Below are 19,729 nucleotides of genomic sequence, written 5' to 3'. Positions count from 1 at the left end.
ACATGTATACACACACTGCTCATACACATGTATACACACACTGCACATACACATGTATATACACACACTGTATACAAACACTGCACATACACATGTGTATACATACCCTGTATACACACACTGCTCATACACATGTATACACACACTGCTCATACACATGTATACACACACTGTATACAAACACTGCTCATACACATGTGTACACACACACTGTATACATACCCTGTATACACACACTGCACAGACACATGTATATACACACTGTATACAAACACTGCACATACACATGTGTACACACACACTGTATACATACCCTGTATACACACACTGCACAGACACATGTATATACACACTGTATACAAACACTGCACATACACATGTGTACACACACACTGTATACATACCCTGTATACAAACACTGCACATACACATGTATACACGTGTGTGTGTATGTGTATATATATATATATATATATATATATACACATACAGTACAGACCAAAAGTTTGGACACACCTTCCCATTTAAAGATTTTTCTGTATTTTCATGACTATGAAAATTGTACATTCACACTGAAGGCATCAAAACTATGAATTAACACATGTGGAATTATATACTTAACAAAAAAGTGTGAAACAACTGAAAATATGTCTTATATTCTAGGTTCTTCAAAGTAGCCACCTTTTGCTTTGATAACTGCTTTGCACACTCTTGGCATTCTCTTGATGAGCTTCAAGAGGTAGTCACCGGAAATGGTTTTCACTTCACAGGTGTGCCCTGTCAGGTTTAATACGTGGGATTTCTTGCCTTATAAATGGGGTTGGGACCATCAGTTGTGTTGTGCAGAAGTCTGATGGATACACAGCTGATAGTCCTACTGAATAGACTGTTAGAATTTGTATTATGGCAAGAAAAAAGCAGCTAAGTAAAGAAAAAGAGTGGCCATCATTACTTTAAGAAATGAAGGTCAGTCAGTGCGAAAAATTGGGAAAACTTTGAAAGTGTCCCCAAGTGCAGTTGCAAAAACCATCAAGTGCTACAAAGAAACTGGCTCACATGAGGATCGCCCCAGGAAAGGAAGACCAAGTGTCACCTCTGCTTCTAAGGATGCTGCTTTTTTCTGGCCATAATACAAATTCTAACAATCAATTCAGTAGGACTATCAGCTGTGTATCCACCAGACTTCTGCACAACACAACTGATGGTCCCAACCCCATTTATAAGGCAAGAAATCCCACTTATTAAACCTGACAGGGCACACCTGTGAAGTGAAAACCATTTCCGGTGACTACCTCTTGAAGCTCATCAAGAGAATGCCAAGAGTGTGCAAAGCAGTCATCAAAGCAAAAGGCGGCTACTTTGAAGAACCTAGAATATAAGACATATTTTCAGTTGTTTCACACTTTTTTGTTAAGGATATAATTCCACATGTGCTAATTCATTGTTTTGATGCCTTCAGTGTGAATGTACAATTTTCAAAGTCATGAAAATACAGAAAAATCTTTAAATGGGAAGGTGTGTCCAAACTTTTGGTCTGTACTGTATATATATATATATATATATATATATATATATATATATATATATATATATATATATATATATATATATATATATGTATACACACACACTGCACATACACATAAATATATACACACACACACTGCATATACACATGAATATATACACACACTAAATAATTATACACACGTATACATACACACACTGCACATACACATGTATATATACATATACACTGCACATACGCATGTAACTATACATACACACATGGCACATACACACACGTAAATATACACACACACGGCACATACAAACACGTAAATATACACACACACTGCACATATAGTACATACCAGCCTGTCTCTTCAGTACCTCTAGACTCCGGCAGTTAGAAGACCTTTAGTGACATAATGATCACAGTCACATGACCGCGATGTCACCAAAGGTCCTTAAGCAGTCTTAATCTCAGAATAGAAATGCTGGGGGCCCCTATCACAGTAGTAGGTTCCCTGAGGAATTGCTCAGTTTTCCTTCCCCCTAACACTGGTCTTGCATACCAGTCTGTCTTCTCTTTAGTTCCTCTAGACTTCTGCAGTTAAAGGGGTATTCCCATCTCCAAGATCCTATCCCAATATGTAGTAGGTGTAATAATGATAATAATATTAGCAAATATCTCCAATTAGTAATGTAGTATAGTATTTTTGATTCACTATCTCTCTTACCTCATGTGCAAGCATTGCAGGACCTTAGGTATCCATGGTTACGACCACTAGCAACTAGCTAACTGTGACTTTATCAGTGGTCGTAACCGTGGATACCTAAGGTCCTGCGATGCCTGCGCATGAGGAAAGAGACAGAGCAAATCAAAAATACTATACTACATTTCTAATTGGAGATATTTGCTAATATTACTATTATTACACCTACTACATATTAGGATCCGATCTTGGAGATAGGGATACCCATTTAAAGAACTTTTGGTTACATTATGGTCAGTTTAAACTTCAGAATAGAAATGCTGGGGGGGGGGCATAAGAGAGTAGGGTCCTTGAGCAATTGATCAGTTTTCTCCTCCCCCCAAAAGCCACTTCTGAGTGTAACTAGGGCTTAGTTTTGGAGTAGGACTTATATTTCAAGCATACTCCAAAAATCCTGTAAAATCATGCTAGGACTTATTTTCAGGGTAGATCTTATTTTTGGGGAATCACAGAATTGTAAAATGACATCTCCAGTATGCTGGGAGTTGTCGTTTAGCATCAGCCAGAGAATTGAAGGTTAGAGAGCACAGCGATATAATATAATATACTATGCTACATTAGGGAACACCTTTCTACCAGCGTCTGGTCACACTGCAGACTTCCTGGTGATTTCTGGAGGCGATTGACTTATAGATGTCAGAACTGCAATCTCTGTGATGTTCTTCATTGTATCTCAGGAACAGAAGCTCCGAAAAACATCTAATATGAGCTTTAATGTGGCCAAGCACATTAGCTCAATGTCAGAAGAACCTGACAAATTGAGAACAGCCGACCATCTAATGTGAATACAGACCTCCCGACAACATATCAGGGGAGAGAAGGATCAGGCAGACGTCAATAGACATGTCCAATCCTTTTGTCCTCAGGACTGTCGGCCAGTGGCTTATTGCCCCTCTCCATGTGTATTGGGGGGTTGGCAGGGATATTATTGGGTCAGCTCTCTTAAGTGTAGGGCCGCACAGCAATGGATTATCTACAGTCCTGCTGTACTCTACTACTAGGAGTCATTTACCATTTACATAACAAGTTGTTTTTTCCATGTAACTGAGCTTTTATTTTGGCATTAGACCAATGTAAAGATGGAGTAACTCACAGCAGGGCCTTCTGGACCAGGGGGACCTTCAATCAGCATTCCCTGCAAGGAGAAACAGAGACATGAGCGAGGTATCCTTGTTATCTGCGCTCAGCCCGGTCCCAGTGACATGTAGAGAATAGTTTCATGATCACAAAAAAAATACACAAAAGTAAAGTTTATGCAATTTACAGGCTGGAAAAGACCTCACAATTACTAATACAAGATGTCCATTTATACAGGCTGTGTTCTGCAATGCCAGAAGTGCAGAAGAGGATGGGGGTTTTAGTATGGATGTCATGCTTGGAGTTATGCTATGTTATTTCCAGATAGACATCTCTTTTCCTCGCTGCAGTAATGGACTCATCGCCTGAGCACAGCAATTAAAGATGAACTTAGTATTGTGCCATCCCGATATGTTAAATGCTAAATTCTGCGGCTTCCAGACTTAATCTGTAATTATTTGCAAATAGAAAGGCAAATGTAACAAGAAATAGACACTAAGAAGACCATAAGAAAGCAGAAAAGGACAATAAATATTTAGGGCTGAGCGGTAGGATACAATCGTTATACACATAAGATATCACCCGTAAAGCCAAAATCAATGAGCTTGATCTCACGTTCAGTCATATCTAAAGGGGGTGTCCACCCGGGGTCATTTGATGTGGATTTTGGTACCAATTCCGCAACATAAAAAAACTCACTTTAAATCTGCCCATAGAGCCCACGCCGGGTTTTCTCTGCGCGGTTTCGAATGTGTAACACAAATGCATCATGTTGATTATTTGGCACACTGTTTGCCAGTAAATCATTACCAATATGTGTTTTTCATGCTGTTCTTGCTGCAGAAATGACCAAAAATGCTACATTGATACATCTATATTATAATTAAAGGGGTTGTCCAGAACTTATATTGATGGTCTATCATTCGAATACAGGCGGATGTGCAGTAAACTGCGTCGGGAACAGATAATCGGAGACTGTGCCGCCACCACGATCTAATATCGATGACCTCTTCTAGGGATAGGGTATCAAGAAAAAATGACGGTCAACACCTATAAAAAATGCATACTGAAAGACACACTATAAAAAAGCATCAAAACCGAACCAAAAAAACTCACGGTTTTAAGACCGCTATAAAATTTCATGTAAAAAACAATGCTGTGTGAACATAGCCTTAAGGTTCATCAGCACACGGACCAATTGTAGCCATTGTGCTAGTAAACTGGGTAATGGTCCAACCAGAAAAATGAAATCACATCTTGTACATATGTGTGATAGAAGGCAGATCCTGCGCCCACCAGAGATGCACATGAGCACCCATCTGTAATTTGTGGGCATGTCTGTCACAATTTTACGTACAGCCGTCTGAAACCGCCCTACCTAAGGCTTTGTGACTACAAATATGGCTGACATTACAGGTCCTGAATATAGTGTCGCCCAGCATCAGGGCAGATAAAGTATATCAGCCCAGAGTCCAGAGTGCATTGCTGGAAAAGTAAAAAAAAAGGAACAGTTGCAGCAAACCCTCAGCTGTGATAGATATTAGATCAGGATACATTTGCAGCCTCTACATAAAGACATTCACTAGTATCAAGCAGAGGCCTCAAAAAGTAAGGAATTATAATACAAAGTCTAACCTATCATAGTACAGTGATTAAGGTGCAATTAAGGACAATGAATCCACATTGGTTGAGTCAAGACCCCCTGTAACAGCTGAAAGGGTCTATTTTACACTATATATTTAACGGCCTTCGGCTCGATCTCGAGCCATGGCGACTTGATGGATGAACAATCTACAGGAAGATCGATCTTGTACAAGCCTAGATAGGTCCACCAGGGTCTTCTCTGCTGTTATCTTGATTGTATCAAGCCATTGGGTTGCTGGTCTTCCTCTTCATCTTGTTCCTTCTATTCTTCCGACCATGATGTCCTTCTCCAGCGACTGCTCTCTTCGTACAATGTGTCCAAAGTGGGCAATTCATAGCTTGGTAACCCTTGCTTCGAGTGACGTGTCTGGCTTGACTTGTTCTAAGATTGATTTGTTTGTTCTTCTTGCCATCCATAGTATTGATAACATCCTTCTCCAGCACCACATTTCAAAGGCGTCAATTCTTCTTCAGTCTTTTTTATTTATTGTCCAGGTTTTGCATCCATGTTACTACAGAAAAGACCAGAATGTGTATCAGCCGTGTCTTCGTCGCCAGTGAAATGCTTCTCGATTTGAAGACCTTGTCCAGTGCCTTCATAGTTGTTTTACCCACAGCTATTCTGTTACTGACTTCCAGTGTAATATTAATAGATTATTAATATATTATTATTAGCTGCATATTGAGTGATCATTGATCCGAGTAGGTTGAAGTCCTTTACAACTTCCAGTTCGTCGCCATCCATCTCAAATGTGTCTCAGTCGTACCTGGCTGTAATCAATATCTTTGTCTTCTTTGTGTGGAGTAGCTGTCCCATGTTCGAACTACACTATTTACTGAGCACAAATCATTAAACCCCAGGAATTGGCTCTCAATAAGGTTGTGTTTGGGCCTCATATTCTCCGTGGGTGGCAGAATAAACATGTGCTTAGTGTTTAACACAAAAGTCACTCCACCCCCAACTACCACCACCATCATGGTCAGCTGTCTGTCTGTTTACTGGCGAGAGATCCATCACCGGGAAAATACACAACCTCCCAACAAATTCCAGGCAGCTGTAAAGCCATTCAGAGAGTGATGATCCCAGAGAGGGGTGTCTGGGGACAGCGCTGGGGAATGCGGAGAACAGGGGCTTATTCAGCGATTCATTATATTATATTTGAGGTTGATCACAAACATCCCTTGGACTCTTCCAATCTAGTATATAACTAGATAGCGCTTAGTGGGAAAAACAAGATAATCTTGTAGTTATGATACCATTTAGTATATAACTAAACACACAAACCATGTGCACCTATGACTATATAAATGCAATGTAATCTATGCAGTCTGGAGATCTAGAGACCCCCTTCATACGAGGACAATCGTTGCTTCACCCAAGAAACATCTGGGGTCTTGGACAGTATTTATTCTGCTGTTTTCTTGTTTAGACTTCATCACATCTGGAAAAACTCTTGCCTAGAAGTCGGGAACCAAAAGTTTACATTACCTAATACAATGGGCAAGGAGGAGTGACCCCATCATTGCTTCACAGCTACAAGATAATCGTGAACGAGAGCAGTCACAAATGCTTGTTTCACGATTATTTTGCCATATAAATAGGCTGTCGATCACCCAACAAATGAGCAAAGTGGTTGTGCACAGGGTGAAATGATCTTCAGCGCAGCCCAAAAGTTCATCAATCTCGCCAGCGCATCATTCTGTGTAAACAGGACTCGCGCTGCCGAGAACTATAGCCGCCTGTGTGCACTAAGCAATCTAGTATAGCGTGCTCAGTGTGCATCGTTTACTTAGGTCTGCCTTTCTAAACAGGTTATTAAACAACCGCCAATCACTAAAAGTTTTCTGATTGATTGATGGTCGTATCGTGCTGCTGGTCAATGAACGTAAATGGTCCCTTAGGCTCGGTCGAAGGCAGGATTCTCCAGAGTATATCTGCAATGGATGTGTAACCCAATGTTAGATAGACACATACCGAGTTGCATACTTGTTGCAGAAATTCCCTATACTGTATGTAACAATGCTGGAGTCTGTGCTACATCACATAAGTGATATACCAATGTATAACAGCCCAATGGAGGACAGGAAGAAACTATTTTAGTCCTTGTCAGGCAAATGTGGGCCTGGAGAAGCATCTGACATACACATCAGGAACATAAGCCAGACTACAAACAGGGGGTGACCTGAGCCCTACCCTATTACACACAATGTAAAGGCCCATACTCATTAGACTTAACCGTCCGACACCAGACAACAGTCTCATGTGTATGGAGGCCTCTTGACCCTCCGCTGACAAATTACGTATAGAGAGATCAGGATTCGGTGTATCTGATTTTGGACTGTAGACACTTTGTTCTCTAAGAGATGAGAGTCTGTGGCTTTCTAAGAGAAAACAAGAGTGCTTTGGCTCATGAGAGAGCCAGGAGAGATAGCTGGTGGTTGAGTAAATGGGTGACAGCCAAGTATTGTGTATAGAGGCCGTAAGAGCTCCGACACCAATGGTGAGGGACACATAAGATCAGGCACTGAATTAGTTCAGTATCTGTAAATGTCTTGGGTGCAGATTGAAGGGATTGAAGATGAGGTTGGCAGGGGCAGTTTTGTTTTATTTGTTATTGCCTTTTATTTTGTTTATATGAAAAGTCTAAATCTGCCATAAGGGGGCACTCTTGTGTCCAGAAAAAGTGAAAAGTTTTGCAAAAACATGTATTTTTGTTTCGCAGGATTAGCCAATGTTCTCCTGTTTTACCTCATATCATCATCTTCTAATCCGTGAACCATGACTCTCGCTTTAAGAGACAATTCATGTTACGACAGCAGAGAAACACATGAATGAAGCAGGAACATACCGGCTCAATAATGGCTGGTTCTCCCTTTTGTCCCTTCTCGCCTCTTGCACCTCCTCCTACCTGAAAAGAGCAAGAACGGTTAATTAAAGTCCGCAAAAAAATTCTACTCTGTTTCTTTCCTTTTAGATACAAAACTTTTTGGAGGATATTTAGGACGCTGGCGTACTGGTTAGCAGCTACTGGTAACAACAATAATGTAACCACCTTGCATTCAGGGCAATAAAGGCAATCTCCAATGATGCAGAAATAATGAACTTTAGCAAAGTGCAATAACGTCTTCTGACCTGCAGAGGGCACTATTACAGCAGCTAAGCATGGTCACCATAAATGAAGATTGCTATAAACCCCAGTGGGAGAGGTGACTGCAATAAACAAGTAGGTCTCCCAGAATCGCATCCTCCATAGAACTAGGGCAAGGTGATCACCACAAGAAGAGAGCGAATCAATTCTCAGGACCCAGGTCCTGTGGCTACAATGATAGTCCATGGCCTCTTGTCAGGAAGCTGCGATCCTCCTCTTACCTACTGGATTCTCCAGGGCGCCTCTTCTGATTTGTAGACCTGGCACGACATCATGATTGCAGCGTGACGCACGCATGTCAATATACCGGGTCTACTATTCAGAAGAGGTGTCAGGGATGTCAGCAGACAGGAGAAGGCTCGTAAGGCTCCCATCGGGTGGCCACTGGACCAGGGTCCTGTGAATCAATTCGCTCATCTCCATACATTATGCTTGGCTTTTTTATGTCTCATTACTATGTATCCCTAAAGATCAATATAGTCATTGAATCAGACAGCAAGAAAATGGCCCCTCTAAATCTAAGTCATGATTTCACACATTTTTTCTGCTATTTAAAGTGCAAAAGATGCAAATGGCTTCTGAAGTTTATCTGCAAAAACAAGCCTGACATTTCATACAGAACTAATAATAATAACACAAGTTGGAGTGCAGCATTACCTCGTAGTCATCGATTGTAATGGCAGGAGAGCCCTTTATATCAGACTCAGATGAAATGATATCTGGGTACTCATAAATGGTATCATAGCTGTCTACTGTCTCCTCCGTGAATCCTTCATCAATGTTTTCATGGCGCCTGGATCCTGTACCACTTTCTGAGTTACCCTGAAATGTACAATATACCAGTCAGAAGAAAGACCCCATAAGAGCTTTGTAATATGGCTTTATAAGAAAAGGGGCTGAAAACATAGGTGCAATTAAAAATCTAACCCGTAACCCTGAGTAATCTGATCCCAGAGATGTGTTACTATATCCCCTCTGCCACTGCAGAAAAGGTAGATGGAGGATAGTAGAAAAGGGTGATACAGATGTAGCAGCTGCCAACATGACGACTATGGAGAAGCGGCCATGATGTTGGTGGCTGCTTCATCTCCACTATAGAATCAGACTACATGGGTTAGGTTTGCAGTCTGTCACCACTGAGCTACTATGGCGCTGTATACACAAACTAAGAAGAGATATATTATTCGTTGCATAAATCGGCTAAATGAATACTAATAAAAATAGTTGCACAAGATTAAATATACAGCAGGCCGATAATTTGTTTTGGCCCATTTGTATGTGCTCTCAATGGGGAGAGGAAAGTCAGTCGATGAAAGATGCCTACAAAGGATCATCCATGGGGAGCCCCATACACCTTAGATGGTCACGCTGACATCTGAAGCTTCGACCAACATTAATCTAATGAAGGATAACGTAAAACACCACAGATCCCAGGGCCCATAGCAAACGCTCACACAACTTACACTTGAGTTGCTGAGGACGGTCACAATGCTGGTAACAACTTCCACTTTCCTATCAATAAAAGTTTCATCTATGGTTTCTTTTTCCTCTGTCCCCTCTCCTTCTGAGTAGATGGTTTCTTCATCTGGCTGTGGGGTATAGTAGTATTCGTTGTTACCATAGTTATACTCATATGTTGTGGGGTCCACCACTTTGCTGTCCACGATGGTTTCTACAATTGCAGCTTCGGTAATTACAATAGCAGGGGCTTCAGTGGGTGCGGGAGTTTCTTCCTGAAAAGTCAAAATCAACATAGAATTTAAGATCCACAAATTCAGTAAGCCTCCAATCAGTGATCAGGATTAATAACAGCTGGATACAGTGGATCAGAAGCCAAATACATCCAAGAGGATCCCTGACACAATGTAAAACAAGAAAATTAGAAATTAAAAATAAAAAAGGAAAGGTGTACAATACAGAAGGCATGAAAATGCAGGTGCCATGAATTGTGGATAAGCAGTAAAGTGACTGAGATCTAAGGCAGGAATGAGCACCAAAAAAATGGAACTAGTTTTACCTCTTCAAAGTCTGGTTGCGGTCGTACGACTTCCTCGCCTGTTACTTTGGTGGGCTTGACAGTAACGGATGTCTCATCTTCATAATATGGGTATTCATAATAGTAACCTTCATCCCCTTCTGCCGCTTCTGGATACTAGAAAAATGTAGAAACAGAATGAAAATTAACAGAAAACTAACCCCAAGTTCCCAGTCCAAGAGGTGCCAATGCTAACCAGAGGTTACAGAGAAGCATTCATTCTAACATGACGTCACTTCTCCCAACACTATGGGGAGATTGGGGTCTTGTACATAAAAGAGACTCTCCATCACATTACTGAGTACTTACATATTCATCTGGGTTAGGGTCCTGAGATTGGGGGGTGTCGGGAGCAGCAGTGTCACAGTCGGGACTGTAGTGTTCACAATAATCAAATGCTGCACGATGATCCGAAACAATTAACAGCTGCTGAATATCCCCCTGACAGATAAGAAAACAAAAAGAAATTAGACATAAAGGATTCACAAAGTCAATGAAAAGACCTCGGCTTAACACATATAGAGCAATATGTCAGCCTCAACCAGTGTAACATCATATATTCCGTCACATACAGGTTATCGTTTGACACTGAACATACGGTATAATGTCTGGAAACAATTGTATTAATACTGATACCTAGAGTCATCTCAGATCTCATGTTAGAGATATCAATGGTTTATAGACAGTAGATTGTGACGTATAAATGCAGATAACATCACACACAAGCAGCAACAATGAAATAAGAGGAAGAAGAGGAAGTAGAAAAAGAAGAGAAAGAAGAAGAGGATGAAGAATCAGAAGAGGAAGAAAAAGATGAGGAAGAGGAAGAAGAATAAGAGGAGGAAGAGGATGAGAAAAAAGGAGAAAGAGGAAGAGGAAAAAAAGAGGAAGAGGAAAAAAGAGGACTAGGAAAATAGAGGACGAGGAAGAAGATGAAAAAGAAGATTGAGGAAGAAGAGGAAAAAGATAAGGAAGAAGAAGAATAGGAAGAAGAAGAGGACGAGGTAGAAGACGAAATACTGAATATCACTGATCTACGTCACTGCCTGTTTCCTATGGGAACTTTCTTGTTGCAGCCATAGTATAATGTATATATTTGTGAAGATATTTAGTAAGCAGAATTATGAAGAAGATTCTTGGCTCTTGTAACAAGTTTAGAGAAAAGGCCCTAAGACAACCATCTCCAGGCAAGGGGGACAATTTTGATTCTTATCACCAACCATAGGTCACAGGACTGGAGTGCTCAGTGATATTATGCTTACCGCCAGGAAGGAGAGGTGGAAGAAGAGCAGACAGGAAAGGAAAAGCAGAAGGGAGGAAAGGAAGAGGAAGGGAAGGAGTAGAAAAAGGTATGAGAGGGAGAGGAAAAGAACAAGCAGAGAGGAAGGGAGAAAGAGAAAATGGAGGGAGGATTGAAGAGATAGCAGAAAGGAAAGGAGAAACAAAAGAAGGGAATAGATGAAAAAGACGAAAGTGAGCACAGTGAACGCAGAATTAGACAAAGAGGATGAGAAGTAGAAGAGAAAGGAAAAGTAGATGAAGAAGGGAGAGGAAAGAGAAAAAGGGAGAAGAAAAGAACAAAGAGGAAGGGAGCAGTATATGAAGAGAAGATAGGAAGAAGAGAGTGAACACAGAAAAAAGGAAATAATGGAATATGGAAGGAGAGGAAGAATCTGGGAAAATAGAGGATAAAAAGAAGGAAAGGAAGAAAATCAGGGAGTAGACAAAGAAGAAAAGTAGACAGAAGGGAAGCATAAAGAAAGAATAAAGGGAGCAGCTAAAAAAAGAAATTTGACAAAGAAGATGGAAGATACAAAAATAAATGATGAGGTCAGAAGAACATGAAGAGAAGTAGGTGGCTGAGATCTAAGAGGAGGAGAGCCTGCCCCTTATCTGGTATGCCCCCACCCCTCGTCTCATCTGCTTTCTTGAGATGCCTCCATATTGTACATCGGGTGAAATAAATATTGAACATGTCACCAAGCAAATATATTTCTAAAACTGCTATTGGCATGAAATTCTCACCAGATGTTGGTAACAAGACAATGATCCCAAACACCCAGCCAAGGAAACTTGACAAAGAAAACTCTCAATTGGTTTCAGTGAAAGAAAATAAAGCTGACATGAATCCAATAGAAAATGTATGTAAGGAACTAAAGCTCAGAGTCCATAGAAGAGCCCGCGAAAGGTTCAGGATGTGAAGAGTGTTTGTGTGGAAGAATGGGTCAAAATCACACCTGAGCAATGCCTGCGACTAATTTCTCCATACAGGAGGCATCTTGAAGCTGTCATCACCAAAAAAAGCTTTTGTACGAAGTATTAAATAAATTTCAGTAGGCGTGTTCAATACTTTTTCCCTGTGTCATTTCTCACTATTACACATAACTTAATTTATGGATATCTATAGTTTGATTTCTTTGCCTGTGTGGATTGGATGGGTTGTCACCGACATCTGGTGAGAATTTCATGTCAACAGCACCTTTAGAAATATATTTACTTAGAAAGTCGGTGACATGTTTAATATTTGTTTCACCCTCTGTATAGGTGTATACAATACACAGACCTATGATAATGTTCAGCCAGAAATAATTCTTTGCTCCACAAGAAAAAAGTAAAAATTTTAAGCCAGAACTGGGGGAAAATACAGGGCAAAGGCAGGGGCGTGCGCCCTCAAGGTCTCTCCCAATTGTTGATTAAACAAACTAAGGCCAGAATGAGAGGACAATTAGGCAGAATGCCTGGGAATGAATCACAGTCTGATCCCGATGTGACACAGAGCAGCCGCATGGAGGGAAAAGAATTATTTTCAATAGGACCTCAGCTTTCCAAAATAATGTCAGAGTTGTTACAACTGTCCCAGAAATGCTGCCATCTGGGAGATGGCCGGATTCATATCAGAGACACAGTAGGGAGAAAGTTACTGAACCCTGACAGTAACCGGAAACACGCTGACCTCTGTAAAAAAAATAAAAAAATAATGTACCATGGCCAATAAAAGGGTAATGTAAGGAGAAAAGGGGTTGTCCAGATTAAAAGGACATGACACAGTATGTCAATTCTCTCAGCGTTTAAGCAGCACTTTCCACCATTTCAAATGAAAACTGCTTCTAAAAACGCACATAAAACACAGTTATATTGTATTGTAGGCAGAGCTTTTCCTGCCCTGCACCTTTGGTTTTTAGTGCAAAAAAAAGCTGTATAAGTAGAGGCAATCATATAGGCGAAGCACAGTATAAGGCTGGAAACACACCAGCGTGAGAGCATCGGACCCAATATGCCAATGACCCTCGGCGCCTGTTCTGCTGCGAGCGAGAGCCGAGTGTCATGCTACTGTGCTGCGATATTCTTGCGTTAGAGGATCGGAGCAGAGCTGCGGAGGAGACAGAGAAGGTAATTTCTCCATCTCCTTCATGGCCTGACTGTGTATATCGGACTGCACTGAGCTGACATCTGAGTGCAGTCCGATGTTTCACTCGCACCCATAGGCTTGTATGGGTGCGAGTGAGCCGAGTCTCGCTGCAAATCGCAGCATGCCAAGATTGTTCTCTCATGCTGAATCAGCATGAGAAAATAAGCTCCGATCTGAGCTGCCCCATAGTATAACACTGGGCTGAGTCCTATGCGATATTTTATCAAATAACACTCGGCCGTGTTATACGGTGGTGTGACCCCGGCCAATCAGTGATCTTGAAAATATAGATAGACTGAAACAAATAAAAATCTGCATATGTCCATTATCTAGTAGCTTTTAATGGGAATCTGTCACCACATTTGACCTATCTAAACTATTACTATGGGCATATAGGTTATAGACTGCTGAAAAAGTCCTCCCTGTATGTCTCATATCAGATGCCTTGTTGTGGAGAAGTCATCTTTTATGACTGTATATAAATGACGTCTTCCAGGCTCTGGGGAGGATGCTGCCCGGAAGATAACTCTGCATCCAGGGACTACTATACATGAAGGATGGTTACCAGTGTGACGTGTGATGGTTACCAGTGTGACGTGTAATGGTTACCAGTGTGACATGTAATGGTTACCAGTGTGACGTGTGATGGTTACCAGTGTGACGTGTGATGGTTACCAGTGTGACGTGTGATGGTTACCAGTGTGACGTGTAATGGTTACCAGTGTGACGGTTACCAGTGTGATGTGTAATGGTTACCAGTGTGATGGTTACCAGTGTGACGTGTGACGGTTACCAGTGTGACGAGTAATGGTTACCAGTGTGACATGTAATGGTTACCAGTGTGATGTGTGAGAGTTACCAGTGTGAAGTGTAATGGTTACCAGTGTGACGTGTAATGGTTACCAGTGTGACGTGTAATGGTTACCAGTGTGACGTGTGATGGTTACCAGTGTAGCTTGTAATGGTTACCAGTGTAACGTGTAATGGTTACCAGTGTGGAGTGTAATGGTTACCAGTGTGACGTGTAATGGTTACCAGTGTGACGGTTACCAGTGTGACGTGTAATGGTTACCAGTGTGACGTGTAATGGTTACCAGTGTAACGTGTAATGGTTACCAGTGTGACGTGTGATAGTTACCAGTGTGACGAGTAATGGTTACCAGTGTGACGTGTAATGGTTACCAGTGTGACGTGTGATAGTTACCAGTGTGAAGTGTAATGGTTACCAGTGTGACGTGTAATGGTTACCAGTGTGACGTGTGATGGTTACCAGTGTAATTTGTAATGGTTACCAGATGGTTACCAGTGTGGAGTGTAATGGTTACCAGTGTGGAGTGTAATGGTTACCAGTGTGGAGTGTAATGGTTACCAGTGTGACGTGTAATGGTTACCAGTGTGACGGTTACCAGTGTGACGTGTAATGGTTACCAGTGTAACGTGTAATGGTTACCAGTGTGACGAGTAATGGTTACCAGTGTGACGTGTAATGGTTACCAGTGTGACGTGTAATGGTTACCAGTGTAACGTGTAATGGTTACCAGCGTGACGTGTGACGGTTACCAGTGTGACGAGTAATGGTTACCAGTGTGACGTGTAATGGTTACCAGTGTAACGTGTAATGGTTACCAGCGTGACGTGTGACGGTTACCAGTGTGACGAGTAATGGTTACCAGTGTGACGTGTAATGGTTACCAGTGTGACGTGTGATAGTTACCAGTGTGAAGTGTAATGGTTACCAGTGTGACGTGTAATGGTTACCAGTGTGACGTGTGATGGTTACCAGTGTAACTTGTAATGGTTACCAGTGTAACGTGTAATGGTTACCAGTGTGGAGTGTAATGGTTACCAGTGTGACGTGTAATGGTTACCAGTGTGACGGTTACCAGTGCGACGTGTAATGGTTACCAGTGTAACGTGTAATGGTTACCAGTGTGACGAGTAATGGTTACCAGTGTGACGTGTAATGGTTACCAGTGTGATGTGTGACGGTTACCAGTGTGACGTGTAATGCTTACCAGTGTGACGTGTAATGCTTACCAGTGTGACGTGTGACGGTTACCAGTGTGATGTGTGATGGTTACCAGTGTGACGTGTAATGCTTACCAGTGTGACGTGTAATGGTTACTAGTGTGACGTGTAATGGTTACTAGTGTGATGGGTGATGGTTACTATTGTGATGTGCTATACTTCAGTGATCACCACACATATATATGTAAGAAAATATATACATTTTATTAAATACAAACACAGGACACTTCAATAATGGTTAAAAAACAAGTAAAAACCCAGACCAGCTCAACCTGGGTAGATGTCCATTCCAACACTCCAGCCAAAAGATATATATAAGTCGTGGTTTAAACAAGATATACATGTGCTATTTCTGATGACCAATACACATCCTGCTACTGTGCCCTGTGTATCAAGTGAGAGGCCAATAAGTCATCTCAACCTGGTACAGCCAAAGCTGATAGACACAGTTCAGGTAAAGAACAATTCAAATCACATAATAGTATTAGGCAAAATTATCATATCTTACCCCTACCTGCTAATGGAGATATATATATATGTATAACCATATCTCTCCACAGAAGAGACTCGTGCAGGGATATGTTGCCATCAAAACTCTATAGCAATACTATAATCACCCAAGCTTTAGCATAAAATCAAACTCCTAGAGCAGCTATCACATGATTAATGCTATGCGTGTCGCCACCAAGGTGGCTTCCTCAGGGCCCTTCCTTGGTGGCAACACGCGTAGGGCATTACATGTCCAGCCGCTTCATCCATCGGTCCATCTCTCCCATTATTTTCGTAGGGCATGCTGCTTTTGCTGATACTTCAGACTGGGATTAATCATGTGATTACACTGGTAACCATTACCCGTCACACTGGTAATGGTTCATGTATAATAATCTCTGGAGGCAGAGTTATCTTCCAGGCAGGGTCCTCCAAAGATTTCTCCACAACAAGGCATCTGATATGAGACATACAGGGATCCCTCTCCTCCGCCGTCTATATCCTGTATGCCCATACATAGGTCACATGTGGTGACAGACTCCCTATAAGGTCCAAATGAGAAGAAGCAAATATCTGAACTTTCTATGTTGCTGTACCATTTAATACATGGAAATTAACAAGCAGGACAAGCTGGGAGAAGTAAGTAAAATACTAAAATAAAACTTAATTTAACAGTTGTCCCCTACAGTTTTGTCACTATTCGCTTTTCTAGACAGAAGTGTCAGGACAAATGTCCAATCCAGATGGAGGCACAAGATGTCAGTCGGAGCGGTGAGAAATCCGGTGACTGACAGGACGTCTCTTGCCTTTGTGGTTACTGGTGCGGTCAGGGCTGTGATTACCGGCACATAGACAATAACACACTGCCATCACTTTCCTGGGTGAAGTCACTGACTCTGAACTCAACAACAGAATATCGGACACATCACAGAGACAGGGTATCCAAAGGCTATATATTAATAGGTCATTTCCAGGGACATTTCAAAAATACACAGCACTACAACCCCCATCATGTACTGCTACGTAATTTCATTATAAAACAAACCCCATGATGAGCCATGTGTGATAATGTGCGCTGTATCTAAGGCTCTGTTCACATGTCGTCCGGTAATTATCAGTTAGAACGGATCCAGCAGCAATCCGTTCACAAAAAAAGTCATGCAGACACATTGTTTTTTGCCTGCCTGAAAAAAAGGGATTTCAACTGGATCTGCTTTTTTTTAGCATTGAAGTTTAAGGAAAACAGATCCGTTAAATAGTCATCAGATTTTCTTTCATTTGAAAAGGATCCATGTATTGCTTACTGGATCAGTTTCAAATAGATTATTACTTGACAGTTTTCATGTCCAAGTAGTATATAATAAATATTTATTTTTCCACCTCCAGTAAGCAAAAAAAGCGGATCCTTTTCAAATGGGAGAAAAAGGATGTCTAATTAACGGATCTGTTTTCCATAGAATTCAATGTTAAAAAAATGGATCCAGTTGAAATCATTTTTTTTCAGGCGGACAAAAAACTTGTGTCTGCATAACTTTTTTTGTCAACGGATTGCTGCTGGATCCGTTCTAACTGATGATTACTGGACAGCATGTGAACAGAGCCATAGCCATTCATGTGCCATACTGTCTGCTGAGATTTGCATATAATCTTTTAATGTGTGTTACAGTCTGGTGAGTTTCTGTATCTAATCCTATCATGTGTAATACTGTCTGCTGAGCTACTGTATCTAATCCTATCATGTGTAATACTGTCTTCTGAGCTATGGTATCTAAATCTATCCTGTGTGATACTGCTGCTGCAGCTAATCCTATTACATGTGATACTAACTGCTGAGCTGTGTATCTAATCCTCTCCTGTGTGATACTATCTGCTGAACTGTGTATCTAATCCTATCCTGTGTGATACTATCTGCTGAACTATGTATCTAATCCTATCCTGTGTGATACTGTCTGATAAACTGTATATCTAATCCTATCCTGTGTGATACCGTCTAACGAGCTGTGTATCTAATCCTATCCTATGTGATACAGTCTGACGAGCTGTGTATCTAATCCTATCCTGTGTGATACTGTCTTCTGAGCTCTGTATCTAATCCTATCCTGTGTGATACCGTCTGATGAGCTGTGTATCTAATCCTATTCTATGTGATACCGTCTGACGAGCTGTGTATCTAATCCTATCCTGTGTGATACTGTCTGCTGAGCTGTGTATCTAATCCTATCCTGTGTAATACCGTCTGACGAGCTGTGTATCTAATCCTATCCTGTGTGATACCGTCAGACGAGCTGTGTATCTAATCCTATCCTGTGTGATACCGTCTGATGAGCTGTGTATCTTATCCTATCCTGTGTGATACTGTCTGCTGAGCTATGCATCTAATCCTATCCTGTGTGATACCATCTGACGAGCTGTGTATTTAATCCTATCCTGTGTGATACCGTCTGACGAGCTGTGTATCTTATCCTATCCTGTGTGATACCGTCAGATGAGCTGTGTATCTAATCCTATCCTGTGTGATACCGTCTGACGAGCTGTGTATCTAATCCTATCCTGTGTGATACCGTCTGACGAGCTGTGTATCTAATCCTATCCTGTGTGATACTGTCTGCTGAGCTGTGTATCTAATCCTATCCTGTGTGATACCGTCTGACGAGCTGGGTATCTAATCCTATCCTGTGTGATACCATCTGACGAGCTGTGTATCTAATCCTATCCTGTGTGATACCGTCTGCCGAGCTGTGTATCTTATCCTATCCTGTGTGATACCGTCAGATGAGCTGTGTATCTAATCCTATCCTGTGTGATACCGTCTGACGAGCTGTGTATCTAATCCTATCCTGTGTGATACCGTCTGACGAGCTGTGTATCTAATCCTATCCTGTGTGATACTGTCTGCTGAGCTGTGTATCTAATCCTATCCTGTGTGATACCGTCTGACGAGCTGGGTATCTAATCCTATCCTGTGTAATACCGTCTGACGAGCTGTGTATCTAATCCTATCCTGTGTGATACCGTCAGACGAGCTGTGTATCTAATCCTATCCTGTGTGATACCGTCTGATGAGCTGTGTATCTTATCCTATCCTGTGTGATACCGTCTGATGAGCTGTGTATCTAATCCTATCCTGTGTGATACTGTCTGCTGAGCTATGTATCTAATCCTATCCTGTGTGATACCATCTGACGAGCTGTGTATCTAATCCTATCCTGTGTGATACCGTCTGACGAGCTGTGTATCTTATCCTATCCTGTGTGATACCGTCAGATGAGCTGTGTATCTAATCCTATCCTGTGTGATACCGTCTGACGAGCTGTGTATCTAATCCTATCCTGTGTGATACCGTCTGACGAGCTGTGTATCTAATCCTATCCTGTGTGATACTGTCTGCTGAGATGTGTATCTAATCCTATCCTGTGTGATACTGTCTGTTGAGCTGTGTATCTAATCCTATCCTGTGTAATACCATCTGACGAGCTGTGTATCTAATCCTATCCTGTCTGACGAGCTGCTCTTTGACCTATCATGAGGACAACAGCCCTGTGGAAAGTATTTCTTTAATACAGAAAGATTAGAATCTGTTGATTTTTAGGGAGAACCTGCAGCCGACAAAATGTTATGG

General features: G+C 41.5%; 1 protein-coding gene across 2 annotated transcripts in view; it reads right to left on the bottom strand.

The window, feature by feature from the left end:
• COL5A1 (collagen type V alpha 1 chain) overlaps positions 1-19,729 on the bottom strand; it is a 168,660-nt gene that overhangs the window by 77,709 nt on the left and 71,222 nt on the right. For both annotated transcript variants that reach the window (XM_073640747.1, XM_073640748.1), the window contains exons 5-10: positions 10,494-10,625; positions 10,167-10,301; positions 9,613-9,882; positions 8,807-8,971; positions 7,850-7,909; positions 3,373-3,414 (exon numbers count right to left, since the gene is read on the bottom strand). In XM_073640747.1, the coding sequence (XP_073496848.1) occupies positions 3,373-3,414; positions 7,850-7,909; positions 8,807-8,971; positions 9,613-9,882; positions 10,167-10,301; positions 10,494-10,625 (804 nt within the window). The remainder of the gene's footprint in view (positions 1-3,372; positions 3,415-7,849; positions 7,910-8,806; positions 8,972-9,612; positions 9,883-10,166; positions 10,302-10,493; positions 10,626-19,729) is intronic.

This window comes from Phyllobates terribilis, unplaced genomic scaffold, assembly GCF_046119375.1.
Source record: "Phyllobates terribilis strain yellow unplaced genomic scaffold, ASM4611937v1 Scaffold_7__3_contigs__length_470593459, whole genome shotgun sequence".
NCBI lineage: Eukaryota > Metazoa > Chordata > Amphibia > Anura > Dendrobatidae > Phyllobates > Phyllobates terribilis.
Note: the sequence above shows the minus strand (reverse complement) of the source record. Positions and strands in the feature narration are given on the sequence as shown.